We start from the raw sequence: 14,362 nt of genomic DNA on the forward strand, positions 1-14,362 counted from the left end.
GGTGTTGACCTAAATCTACAGCCTTCCCACCTCGCCCACGCACAGACACCCCAGCTCCCTTCCCCCCCAGACATTCACCAGCCTGGATGCCGCCCTCTTGGCACTACCCAGGTTGGTTTGACCTTTCACATAAGGACGGGGTAAGAATTAATGGTCCTCTTCCAACCTCCAAATCCCCATTGCCCTGGGTGACTCCCCTAAACATCTTCAGTGCCTTGCCAAGATTCAACCCCCACCCCCTCTCCAACCTCCCTTCCTTGGAAGCCAGGGACTAAAGCTGCAAGGAAGGCCCTGGGTCTCACCGGTGATGTCAGAATCCTCTGGGAAAATAATCAGGCAGAGAAAACCCAGGGTCTGCCAAGATGTAGAGTGGGGGTAGCTACAGGCATGGTGGTATGACTAAATAGAACGCGATGCAGGAAGCCCAAAGTTTGGGCTCTGGGTTCTGCTAACTTCTCACTGTGTCCTTGGCCCTCCATCACTTATGTACGCAGAGTTCTAAAACTGGCTACCAGTTAGAGCCTCCGAGCTGGTTTACTTAGCCCATGAGGTGTGGGTGTGTTTAATTTTGTGTTAGCTGCCATGCAACTTTTTTTTTTTTTTAGATTTATTTATTTTGAGAGAGCATGAGCAGGGGAGGGGGCAGAGAGAAAGGGAGGGGGCAGAGAGTGAGAGAGAGAGAATCCCAAGCAGGCTCCGGGCTGCCAGCTGCAGCCTGATGTGGGGCTCAAACCCATGAACCGTGAGATCACAACCTGAGCTAAAACCAAGAGTCAGTCACTTTAACAGACTGAGCCACCCAGATGCCCCCATGCAACTTTTAAACAATGAAAGACTGCGAATATTCTGTATTTCTGGCTTCTCTTGAAGTAAAAAAAAGGTGGGACGGGAGAGACCTGGCAAGGTCAGCCCATAAAAATTAGAAAAAGAGCTCCTTTCTCTAGGTAGATGCAATTCCATGCTACAGCTTGGTCAGCAGAGCAGGGGGGATGGGCTTCAACCCCCACTTACCCTTGGCCATGTGCCCTTATGCCATGCACAGCTCACAGACACATTTGGAAACAACTGGCTCAAGTCGAGTGCTTTCTGGCTCCCTACACTCTTTCCCCACTCAGTGGGCCCCCAGGCCTTTGAGTTTAGGGGTAGGGGTAAGGAATCAGCCTCAGGATCTCCTCACTGCCCAGAGGAGGAGTCATGACAGGGTTCACCTCCTGCTCCTGTTCTCCCCTTAAAGCTAGCTAGAGTGCTACAAGCTTGCCTCTGGTTTTCTCTTTGCCTCTCAGGAATGTTGAGCTGGATTACCAGTCGCTCACAGGCTTGAACTAGGTTCTCACGGGTGGTATGCAGAGCAAGAGAGAATACAGTCTGCTTCAGTGTCAGGGACCCCTGCTTCCAGGACCCCTTGCTAGCCGGGGAAGTTGCCAAAGCACTGACTTCAATGTCACCCTCCACCTGGTCATCCTTGGAGAAGCATACATTTCTTTCCAGAGCCTCTCAGAGCCATGAGAGGTCTGGATCATTTACCTTTTGTGAGGCTCCCAATGTCCTAGAAAACAAATACCTGCCAAGAAATTGTTATTCTGATAGCAATATGCAGTAAGAATTTATATAGCAAATTAATGGCTTTAAACACAATTTATAATGCAATGTAAGTGTGCTATTCATAAGTACAGGATTGATAGGAAACATTGATTCCTAGTGCACTCCAGGAAGTGTGGCCCAAGGATGAGATGCAGATTTAAAGTTGTGTCATAATTGTCATCTCTCAATACTATCAGGACACGTCTGGGAATGCCTGTATCAGCACCTCCTTTGGAGATAACATCCCAAGCCTATATCAAGGTCATAGGTCCTGCAGCTGCCCAGAGGAAAGGCGTTTCTAAGGGGTTTCAAGGTAGAGACTTATGGCTTTCCCAAGGAGTGAGTCAGAGCCAACCAGAGGTCAGAGACCTAAAGAGTAAGAGTTCACCCAGTAGGACCTCATTTCCACTAGGCCACATGGTTGGTCTTTTTAGCCTGGCAAATTCCATAGCTCGCTGTTCAGGAGCAGGTGAGCAGTCTTGGAATTCACGGGCCAAGTGCTCCTGCATCCCCGTGGCAAATGAGTGCTGGCTCCAGGTTTTGGACTCTGGGGGTTGTAGGGGAAATTCAGAAAGTAGGGGAAGAGGAGAGGGAAAGAATACAACCCCCATCTTTACATCCAACTGTGGAGCTTTATTATAGTGTCCTACCCCTCTCCTGATGTCCTTTGGGGCTCTAGCAATAAGTTTACAAGGTGAGTGCTGGGAAGAATGAACGGCCTGCTGCCTATTCTTCCCTCCAAAAATAGCCCCCCGCTCCTGTGTGTGGGAGGATTCCAATCACTGCAGCCTTCCCCCTGCATCCCTCCTTATTCCACCCCTCGCCACTGAATTGCAGTCCTGGGGAAGTAAAGCTGCATTCCCCAGATTAACTTGTCTCTCCTTGAACCTCCTGGGACTTTCCGCCAAGCCTGCCTTGTGATGTGCATGACTCCCCGAGGATCTTGGTACCTACAAAGACAGCTTTGGGGTCACCAAGAAGCTTAGAACGTTCTTCTTCTTTTCTGTGTGTTGCATTTGGGGCTAACATTGAGGCAAGGTTGGAGGAGATGCTGAGGGAAGGAGTGGGTCTGCAGGTCCCCAGCCCCAGAAGGAATGGGTGTAGATACTGAGGGAAAGAGGGTGCTCCTCCTTGGCAGAGTCTCCAGCTCTTTTGCCTCAACCTGCTTCTCTGTTGGCCACTGGTGCTTGTGCTGCTCACCTCAGATGGGAGAGATTTCTCCTCCTTCTGAGGAGCAGAGGTGAGGTGCTCTGAGTCCCACCCTGGGCTCGGAATTCAGTCTGTTTAGTTCTAGGGTGGCTTTCTAGCTTTACTCCAATGTTGGTGACCATCTGCCAAACTGTAGGTTTGTGGAGGGTGGGAGATCTGTCTCATTTATCTCTATCTATCCCCTATCTTAGATGCTTAGCATAGTGCTTTTCCACAATAGATGCTCAGTAAGGGGGGCGCCTGAGTGGCTCAGTTGGTTAAGTGTCTGACTGCAGCTCAGGCATGATCTCGCACTTTCTGAGTTCGAGCCCTGTGTTGGGCTCTGTGCTGACAGCTCAGAGCCTGGAGCCTGCTTCGGATTCTGTGTGTCCCTCCCTTTCTGCCCCTCTCCTGCTCACACTCTGTCTCTCTCTGTCTCTCTCAAAAATAAACATTAAGAAAAGATACGTGCTCAGTAAGTATTTATAGAATTAAATGTCGGCACACATAAGGTCTTAGGCTTCCTTGTCTCTTTCCCCAGTACCTTTATTCAAGGAGAGGGGGTGGGGTGGAGACAGCTGCATGTCATGTTTGGGTCAGAAAAATTATACTTACATTCAACCCTGTGAGCATTACCTGGTGCCTGAGGAAAGCATGTTCCCTAACCCCTAGTGCTGGTCCTCCCTGACTCCTCCCTCTGCTGGTCCTCACCTCCTCCTTCCTCTGGTTGCACCTCCCATAAACCCAGTGCCGGCAGCATCCTATCCAATTGTGTCCTTCCCCTTAAAACCCCATCCCGGGGCTAGTTACTGGAGTGGAAGCTGTCCAATCGACTTAATTCTGAGTTCAGTGTCATGTTCAGAGAGGAGGATGGGCTTTGCTTACTGTTTTCCTCTCTTGCATGACTGGGTCTGTGCCACTGATGACACTTGGCATTGCCCCTTCCCCGCCTGGAGGCCAGCAGTGCCAAAGCCCTTATATATAAAATGCAGATACTCTGCTTCTCACGAGAAGCAAGAACCCTGCTTGGAGAGCAGATCTGGCCTGGCAGCTGACCCTCCAAGGCTGGGAACTTAGTGCATTCCCTCTGACCCGGCATCTTGTGCTACAGGCTTCCTGCAAAGGACCAACAGCCTGGAAGAGAAGAGCCGGCTTGTGAGCGCCTTCAAGGAGAGGCAGTCCTCCAAAAACCTGCTTTCCTGTGAAAACAGCGACAGGGATGGACGCTTCCGGCGCACGGAGACGGACTTCTCCAACCTGTTTGCTCGAGGTAGTCCCCACCCTCCTACCCTCTCCATGCCCCCCAACCCTCACCAATCCTATCCAGTAGGTGCCTTGAGTTTCTTGACTTTTTCCTGTAATTATACTTCTGTTATCAAAAATGTCATTACTTTTTCTGAACTGTCAAGAAACTACTTTTCCAATATTTGAACGAATATACTCCCTCCTTCCCTACTGCCTAGGACTTCTTCGTTGTGGGTCCTGGATGAGGGCAGTCAATAAAAACAGTCAACTCTGAAGACACTTGCAGGGGCAAATATGGTTTCATAGAATCTCTGAACGTGAAGAAATCTTACATATAAGAAAATCCAGTGATTCCCATGGTAGCAGTTATCCTTCAGGGTTGGCAACAAGAAAATCACTCTGTGGGAAGCTGTGCGGCTGGGCCTAAAGACCAAGTGCTGTTCTGAAACTCCTTTTCCTTTTGGAGATTTTTCACTGATTACTGCTGTCCCCACAACTCTGGTCTCTGGAGGGTTTTCTCAGCCTCTCCTAAAACAGCTTGAAGGTAAACCTGCCCCCTTCCATTAACTCTCCACAGGCCATAGAGGCCAGACCCAAACAGTCAATAGGACTTCACTGAACCTCAGAGATAATCCGGTGAATCGATACAGAGCCTCATGTAGAGCGAATCAGCTCTTGCGCTATGGCTGACAACTGCAGCTGGGCCCCCTACAGTTTTCCTCCCTGCTTAACCCAGCCTGACTCTGCCTCCCACAGGCTAGAACCCAAAATCACCCCCAGATATCCCAAAGTCCAAGCTCAAAGGATGAGGTCAAGAGGGAGAGAGGTGGGAGTTCCCTCTCCCACTTTTCTGAGCCCGTCTTCTAGCTCTAGTTTTCTATCCAAGGACACTACAGCGGACCATTCTGTTCAGGGGAGGACCTCAGCCTCTGCCCACAGAGCCCTCACCCTCTGCCGTCAATGATCAAGCATATCATAATGCCCAACCAAAAAGCCAGTGTCTTAAACAGATGTAGAGGGACACGCCTGGTCCCAGGGGAGCAAGACAGAGGCTCCTTCCATCACATACCTGACGGGCACTCAGTCAGCCTGCAAGTGGACCACAGTAGGAGTAGGCTGCTCATGGCTACTCAAAGCACTCCATTCCACTTACGAGCAGCCTAACTCTCAGACAGTCTGTAAACCTTCAGAAAGTCTATGCACAACTTCTGTATATAGACATATGTGCATTTTTCTGGGGAGACGGCACATCAGATTCTCAATGTGTATACATAACCTGGAATATACCAGGTCTGTAAAGCTGTCGTGGCTGATATGAGGGATGTCTGGACTAAGGCAATTCAGACATGAGCCAGGCGATAACCCCTTGTTGGCTTTCCCGCTCAGATCTGCTTCCGGCTAAGAACGGGGAAGAGCAAACTGTGCAGTTCCTACTGGAGGTGGTAGACATACTCCTCAACTATGTCCGCAAGACATTTGATCGCTCCACCAAGGTGCTGGACTTCCATCACCCGCACCAGCTGCTGGAAGGCATGGAGGGCTTCAACTTGGAGCTCTCTGACCACCCTGAGTCCCTGGAACAGATCTTGGTTGACTGCAGAGACACCCTGAAGTATGGGGTTCGTACAGGTAAGAGTGAGAGCCAGGCGGACGTGCAGCGGGAAATTCGCCCCCCCATTGCACCCTTGCCAGTTGAGGACAGCAAACTCATGTTCAAGGTGAAGCACAAACTCTGATGAGGGAAAGCAGCAACATGTTTAGCGACCACAGAACGACTTTGGACAGTGGCAGTGGGTGGAAGGCCTAAGTCTGGCAAAAGCTCATCATCATTTTTTGTTGTAAACATAAATTAAGAAATACAAACACGTGGTGCTATTTCAAGTTCTGTAAAAAGAGTTTTCATTCTTGGTTTTAGGCTCTTCCCAACCTAGAAAGAGGAGAATGACCTGTCCCCTGCTTCTTTTTTCTCCTCCATTTCATGCCTATTTCATTCTGATAAATCTTACCATTGCCTGCCCCTAAATCGGGGGAGAATTGGGCCCATTTTCCTCCCTTTCTGTATTAGTTTTCTAGGGCTGCCATAGCAAATTACCACAAACCCGGTGACTCAAAACAAGAGGAATCTATTCTCTCACAGTTCTAGAGGTTTAGAAGTTTGAAATTTAGGTGTGCAGGGTCATGCCCTCTTAGAAGATTCTTAGGCTCTGTCCTTACCTCTTCTGGCTTCTGGTGGATGAGGGCATCCTTGGCTTGTAGATGCATCACTCCGGTCCCTGCCTCCACCTTCACATGGCATTCTCCCTGCGAATGTGTCCACAGTTTTCTCTTATTTTTTTTTTAACTTTACTTATTTATATTTAGAGAGAAAGTGTGAGTTGGAGAGGGACAGAGAGTGAGAGAGAGAGAGAGAGACTGACTCCCAAGCAGGCTCCATGGCGTAGGTGCAGAGCCCGACACAGGGCCTGAACCCACGCCCATGAGATCAGACCTAAGCCAAAACCAAGAGTCGGATGCTTAACTGACTGAGCCACCCAAGTGTCCCCAAAGTTTTCTCTTCTTATAAGGACACCAATCTTTGGATTAGGCCTACTCCACTCCATTATGGCCTCATCTTAATTTGATTACATCTGCAAAGACCGTCTTTCCAAATAAGGTCGTATTCACAGGAACCAGGGACTAAGACTTGATCATATATTTTTGAGGGACACCGTTCAACCCACAACCCCTTCTGTTCTCTAGGCAAAAATGTCACACACATACACACCATTTGCACTTTAACCTCTGGAGTTTAGACAATCTGAGTCATTAAATCCTATTTCTAATAGGAGGCCTTTGAGGATGCCCTCTTGCCTCTTGTTTCATGTTATAGAAACCTCTCTAGTCAATGGTCCTGGCCAAAGTGGCTACTTCCCAGGTGCTTCAAGTTGAAGGACTTTTTGGATCTCTGACTGGCTGTTTCTAAGCCTACGAGTGGAGCAATGGTTTCTCCTTCCTGCTGTTTCTCCCCCACAGCAGCTTGGCTTTCCTGAGCTCTTGGGCAGACAGATCTACAGGAAGTGGCAGTCCGTGGCATAGTTGCCACCACAGGGGAGCCCCTGGTAGCACCTTGTTCTTTTTATTCTTTCTCCCTCTCCTCTCCTTTGTTATCCCTCTCACTCCTCCTAGTCACTTGAAGATAGATTTAAGGCCAAGACTAGGGAGGTTGGGGGTGATAGAGCTTGAGTGAGACTATTGTGTGTCAAAAACCAAGTGTTGGAATGAAATAGGCTGGCCAAAGAAGCATTTTTAAATAAGGAATCCCAAACAGCTTTTGAGGTGTGCCAAGACCACTGAAACGAGTGCGGCTTCCTTGAATAACTTCAGGATGGACAAGACTTAATTATGCTATAAAGTCTTTGATATTTTTTTAAAATTTTTTTTAACGTTTATTTATTTTTGAGACAGAGAGAGAGCATGAACGGGGGAGGGTCAGAGAGAGGGAGACACAGAATCTGAAACAGGCTCCAGGCTCTGAGCTGTCAGCACAGAGCCCGACACGGGGCTTGAACTCACGGACCATGAGATCATGACCTGAGCCGAAGTTGGCCGCTTAACCGACTGAGCCACCCAGGCGCCCAGTCTTTGTTTGATTTTTAAAGAAAAGCCTGCTCATCAGTTTAGTTGCGGCTCACCTTGGTCTGATGGCTAACCTATCCCTGATGGAGATCAAGTAGTGTTATGTAGCCAGACAAAAAAGAGTCGGGATTCTCCATGTGTGTTTTAGCTGGACTTGCTTTAGTCCAGTGTTTTTTATTTTGTCAAGTCACTCTCCACACACTTTCTCAGACAGGTGAGACCATGTGCTTTTATCACCAAAGCTCAGAGTAGTGTTGTCCCTCAAAGAAAAATTGATTTGTCATAATCGCAGCTCGTATTGCCTCCAAAACTGAAGCATCACATGGTCATAGAAGCATGGACTCTTATTAGACCAGTGTATGACTCTACTTAGATATTTAGCCTGCAGCCCTTCACCCCTGTTCCTCCAAGCAGCTTCTGGGAGCAGATATTTGCGTTTATAGAGTTTGTAATCTCTCAGGCAGTGTGAAACCTGTATCTCAAGGTGTTGACCCTGGGAAAGTATAATATTGCTGCCAGACGAAAATACAGCTCCTGGTGGCTGATCTGTAATTTAGATATAGATCAGAGTGATAGGGTAAACCCCACAGGTGGAAGGTGTTTTTTTAAGGATGTTAATAGTCAGCCAAAATAATGAATTGGGTTTTAATAAAGTGAAAACAGACTGATCTGGGTGCAGTTTGTAAAGAGATGATATTGGTATTGGAAATTTCTTTACAAATTAACAATCTCTGGGGGCACCCAGGTGGCTCAGTCGGTTGAGCGTCCGACTTCAGCTCAGGTCATTATCTCATAGTTCATGGGTTCGAGCCCCTCATTGAGCTCTTTGCTGACAGCTCTTTTCAGAGCCTGGAGCCTGCTTCGGATTCTTTGTCTCCCTCTCTCTCTGCCCCTCCCCCACTTTCTCTCTCTCAAGAATAAATAAACATTACGAAAAATTAAAAACAAACAAACAAAACCCCCCACAAATTAACAATCTCTGAAAAAGGAACTAGTATATATAGATTCTCTGTGACCTGAGACAGAGACTGGTCAGCCCACAATCACGGTAGATATACCAACTTCCTTGGTTTTTCTTTTTTAACTTTTTATTATGGAAAAGTTTAAACTTTTCCAAAAGTAGAATAGTACAATCAACCCTGTATACCCAACACTTTTATCAACTCCTGACAAGTTTGTTTCACCTATTACCCTCCCTTCTCTATTATATGGAAGCAAATCTCAAAGATATTATTTCATCCATAAATATTCTTCATTCTCAAGAACTCTTTAAAAAATAAATAACCACAAGAGGCGCCTGGGTGGCTCAGTCAGTTAAGTATCTGGCTCTTGATTTTGGCTCAGTTCGTGATTTCATGGTTCATGGGATCAAACCCTATGTGGGGCTCTGTGCTGTCAGCACAGAGCCTGCATGGGATTCTCTCTCTCTCTCCCCCTGTCTCTCTGCCCCTCCCCAGCTCATGCATTCTCTCTCTCTCTCTCAAATAAACATTACAAAAAATAACCATAATATCATTGTTAGATAAAAAAAATCCAAAATTTACAGTTCCTTAATATATTCAATGTTTATATTTTCAATGGTCTCATGAATTTTGTAATTCATACATTATAATTTTATAATTCATCCCCCACATTGCAATTGCTCGATGTGTCTCTTAGTAAATTTCCCCCTCCATTTTTTATTCATTGAAACACTTTGAAAAATAACTTTCTCCCCCTACCTGACTTTAGGCCATGTGCTGCTTAGTACTACACTTATCATCTGTTACTTCATTGAATATGGAGAATTGAAATTGAAGTTGAAAATAGGTCATTTTATTACTTGATAGAAATTTGGAGGCAGAATGCTGTAGTCATAAGATAAAAGTAAGATTTTAGACAATTTTGTTTCCTTTGTATATTCAATGGACAAAGAGATACTGGTTCACTTTTTTTTCTATAGAATTTTTTAAATGTTTATTTATTTTTGAGATAGACTGCAAGTGGGGGAGGGGCAGAGAGAGAGGGAGACACAGAATCCAAAGCAGGCTCCTGGTTCTGAGCTGTCAGCACAGAGCCCAACTCGGGGCTTGAACTCATGAGCTGTGAGATCATGACCTGAGGCAGAGTTAGACACTTAACCAACTGAGCCACCCCGGCACCCCAATATGGTTTCACTTTTATTTGAGGACATTTGTGTTAGTCCATCTATCATTGTCCATCTTTTGTGTCTGCCATAGAGATGGCTTGTTTTGATACATTGTCAAAAAGTGCGATTGCATTTATTTATGATAAATTCTATATACATATATATATATATATTCAGTCTTGAAATGTTTATTGTTGAAAGTTTTCAAATGGATATTGCATGTTTTTTAGTGGATATCAACAAAATTTGTTATGTTGCAGGAGATCTCATAGATTCTGCTGGCACTGAGCAAAGTGGAATCATTTTTTTAGAGTAATCTACATAAATATCTGGAATCTGGCCCCAAACTTACACTAAGCTTACTGTTTATGCTTCTTTCATTTTTTTCCCCCTGAAGATCAGTATTATTTTTTGAGGACTGTTGAGATTCAGAGATTGGTGTATTCTGATATAAGAAGTCATAGTCTGGATATTCTAAATGAGTCGCCATCACATCTAAGGAAGAATAGACATTTTCAGAGAGGGGTCTCAGACCAGGAACATTCAAACACCAGCTCTCTGACAGTTATTTCAGAGGCAAAAGCAATTTCTACTGGAAGCACAGCAGTCAGCATCTCTCTCTAATACCAGTTCTCTGTCACACACCCCTAGATAATCTATTGCATTGACACCTTCGTGACAACCTAGCCAAGCCTGCTGATGTGGGATTGAGTTTTCCTGTGAATGCCAAGTTGGCCAAAACTTGGCAACAATCCTGAATTTGCTGAGAACAAAGTCTGTTAAAGCATACTTTGTGTTATAACCGGTTTTAAGGTTATATAGTAATAACAATTATTTTACCAACAATTTGATGAGTGAATGAAGCTATATTTGCCTCTGTTTCACAGAGGAGATGCCAGGTTATCTCAGCAACAAGTTTGGTTTAATGGTCACCTGACTATGTATGGACAAAAACACACTAATGCTTGACATCATATTTGAGTGACATAGAGACCCAGAGACATCGGGATCAGAGCTCGCACTGTCCCCCGGGCTTGGTTTGGGCCACAGAGTCACAAATCCTCTCTGAGTCCTGAAGGCTCTCCTCCATCAGTAAATGTTGATTTGGGGTTAAATCCTTGGGATGTTCAATTAAAAGTTGAAACATTTATGGATAAAATCAGGACCACTCTATCCAGATTTGTAATTAAAAAAATCATTATGACAGAGAAGTTCATCTGAAAATCAATAAATTAGATACTGGAAAGCTTATTAGTTTCATGACATAGGATTTTTTTTTTTTACTTCAAAAGCATTCTGCTTCAGGGGCATCTGGGTGGCTCAGTTGGTTAAGCATCTGACTTCAGCTCCGTTCATGATTTCACGGTTCGTGGGTTTGAGTCGCGTCAGGCTCCATGCTGACAGCTCAAAGCCTGGAGACTGCTTCAGGTTCTATGTCTGCCTCTCTCTCTCTCTCTCTCTCTCAAATAAATTAACATTAAAATTTTTTTTAAGGATTCAGCTTCAGAAACATAAGTTTTGGGAACATCATTGATGCTAAAGGTTGGAATAGGGTAGGTCAATCTGCCCTCCCTTCCCCCATATCCTTGGGAAGTCCTGTTAGACTCTTGGGATAAAGAGCCCATCAGTGTGGCCAGCCTTTGCTTGGAAGATAGCTTGAAAAATCTGTTTGCCTTGATGCTTGTCTGTTACTCATTTCTCCAGGTCACCCTCGATTTTTCAACCAGCTCTCCACTGGACTGGATATCATTGGTTTAGCTGGCGAATGGCTGACATCAACTGCCAATACCAATATGTAAGTTCCGCATATTATTTTCATGTAAGCAACCAAGATGTGTGATTATGGCTTGTTGCTTTAAAAGCCCACTTCCAATGGTTCTATAATAATGTTATTACAGTTACCTTAGTCATTTTTTCTCTTAAAATCTTTTAAGTTTATATTAGACTAAGAGAATCCATGTCTCTTAAAGATGCATCTAAAGAGGTCACATTTTGGAGTATGATCTTGGTCTGTTTTCCCACCTAAGTACATTGGTCCTCATCACTTAGGGCATATTTCCTTCACAGTTAAAGCTGCCAGAAAGCCACAAACTAGTTTGACCCACCTATTGCTTACCTAAAAGTTCTAGAACAAAATTCAGCTGGTAGTGATATATATTCCTTTCAAAATAACTCATTGTTTTTCTGAATTTGACATTTTTTTCTGTACTTGAGTTGGCAAAACCTTCATTTGTTTCCAGTTTCCTATAAATTTATATGAAACTGACTCTAAGGCCCTGGAGGTGCAAGGATTTCCTGGGTAGTCTTCTTGCAATCACCCCCACAGACTCCTTTATATATATACTCCCTCTTTCGAGACAAGGACAGGTTACGAATTGATGGAGGGTCGTTATAGCCTACTGAGTACTGTCTTTTCTCTGAGCACTATGATCATGTTTTACCACTATCTATACACCCAGCCCATGGCACCACATTCTATTAAAATATCCAGAGGAAAATAATAAAACAAGTTTCTAACAATAATTTTTAAAATAACCATAGAAGAATTACATTAGTCACCGTGGAAATATTTAGAAAATAACCACCCACTTTCTAAGTTCATGGTGAAGTAGATTTGAAAAATGAATATAAGTGAAAGGGTGATATTGTTTAAGATGAGAAATTCCATTTGACATCAAGATAGAATGTAAGTTATTAAAGTTCGAGATATTCTATTTTTCTTCAACAAATTCCTACTGGCCACAAAACCTGAGAAGGCACTTTAAAATTATCTGTTGATACATGTGTGTTCCAAAGCTATTTAATGCTGTGACTCAAAATATTTAACTACATTCAGAAAAGTTTTTATTAATTAAGGATTCCTGCGTTGTTTGCTAATTTAAAACAGCAGTGACCGATTTTTAAAAGCAAACGTGACAAGTGAGGTTTTTAGTGCTAAAAGGCACAGGAGATTAAATTGATTGAAAACAAAAATGATTTTCATGCTCCCTGTTTGCAAGTCATGGTCAACGTCACAGAGTGTGTATGTTGGAGCACCGAGGCTATGAAGAGACAAGAGGAATTGGGATCAAAGATACAATTGCTTGTTTGGCCTCCTCTAACAAAAAAAACCTCGCCTTTGCAACCTTTACTGTGGTATGATTTGTGAGATACAAATATATCAGCAAGCCCAGACATCATGATGTACTAATTATAACTTGAAAAAAGACACTAATGCTTAATTGGAACATCTCATACTAAGGAACAATTTTAAATGAGGAAGTATAACTTAAAAAAAAAACTTAACTATTTGGAAAATAAATGAGAAAAATAGAATAGGTAGAAAGGTATATATCCTTTAAGGCCCAAGTACTCATATTAACACAGGCACTGAATTCACCCAGCATCTTTAAGTGTGTATCCTGTAGGCTTCTCAGCTGCAATTTCCTAACATATATGGCCCATCTCAAGGTAAATTAAAGGAACTCGCTCTTTTGTGAGTTCATGACCAGATAGTCTCCTAAAAGGCTTTTCTTCAACCAAAGAGATCTCACAAATTCTCCTTTTTGTGTGTCCATAAAATCAAGTCTCTTACTCTTTCCTTACCTCAGCTCAGCCATGAAACACTAAAATATGTCCCAGCCATCTGAGGTCAAGGCCAGTCCAACTAAATGGCACATAGTAATTGCAGCTGTACTGAACACAATGGATATTTATAAAATATGATCCGATTCCAACAGATCGATAGAGAAGGTTATTTAACATAGTGAAATAGTTTCTGTCAGTTCTAGAGACAAGGCATTGTCTGAAGAAGTAATAACTATTATCTAGAAATTGTTCTAAGTCAGTTCCCCTGGAAGATCATGAAATGTGGTAGCACTGTCAGGAGCTTATGCAGAAATTTGCTCCCTTGAGACAGTTCCTTCTCCAGCTGGGGACAGTGTTCAAAATAAACCTGGGAAAGCATGGCAAAGGGATTTTTCTTTGGCAGAGCAGACAAAATTAGTGACATATTCATTTTGTTGGCCTGCTCTATCATTGCATTTGGGTGGCACTGGTAATAGAAAGTAATGATTATATTCCTCAATATAGTCTTTCAGAAAGAACTATGTGGTCTCCTAATTTGAGTGGCAAAGCGTAAGGTATCTGACTGTTCACAGAAAATAGAACATTTACGTTCATGCGTTTACACCTGCCTGTGCATGTAGCTTTGAGATCTGTTCTCCGAGCAAGGACCCAATGAAGATCCAAAGAAAACTTCACAAATGTGTAGTTGTCCATGGCACGTCCAGCTCTTTTCTTCCAAAACAGGGCCACCGAGCACAACTCTGCAGGCTGAGCAGTGCCCAAGTGCAAACAGCAGCCTTCCCTCATGCACCTGACGACAATCCGTAATCTTAATGGCAAGATCTATCACAGCCCCTTGTTACGAGGTTATGGTTTCAAGTATCTAGTGCTTTATTTTCATAGAAATTACACAGGAGAAATTTTCTGTGGCAGTTATCAGTCATTTTATACTGCTAGGCAAGTTGTTAGAGAGGAACCTGCAGTAAGCAGTTCTCATTCATCATAGAAAAGCAGCTGGGAGGTAAAAGACGGAATTCTGACTCCGAAATATACTGAGAT

General features: G+C 44.0%; 1 protein-coding gene across 1 annotated transcript in view; it reads left to right on the forward strand.

Annotated features, from left to right (window-relative positions):
- GAD1 (glutamate decarboxylase 1) overlaps positions 1-14,362 on the forward strand; it is a 41,971-nt gene that overhangs the window by 7,336 nt on the left and 20,273 nt on the right. The window contains exons 4-6 of the mRNA XM_030327451.1: positions 3,881-4,039; positions 5,401-5,643; positions 11,462-11,552. Coding sequence (XP_030183311.1) covers positions 3,881-4,039; positions 5,401-5,643; positions 11,462-11,552 — 493 coding nt within the window. The remainder of the gene's footprint in view (positions 1-3,880; positions 4,040-5,400; positions 5,644-11,461; positions 11,553-14,362) is intronic.

Source organism: Lynx canadensis, chromosome C1 (assembly GCF_007474595.2).
Source record: "Lynx canadensis isolate LIC74 chromosome C1, mLynCan4.pri.v2, whole genome shotgun sequence".
Taxonomy (NCBI): domain Eukaryota; kingdom Metazoa; phylum Chordata; class Mammalia; order Carnivora; family Felidae; genus Lynx; species Lynx canadensis.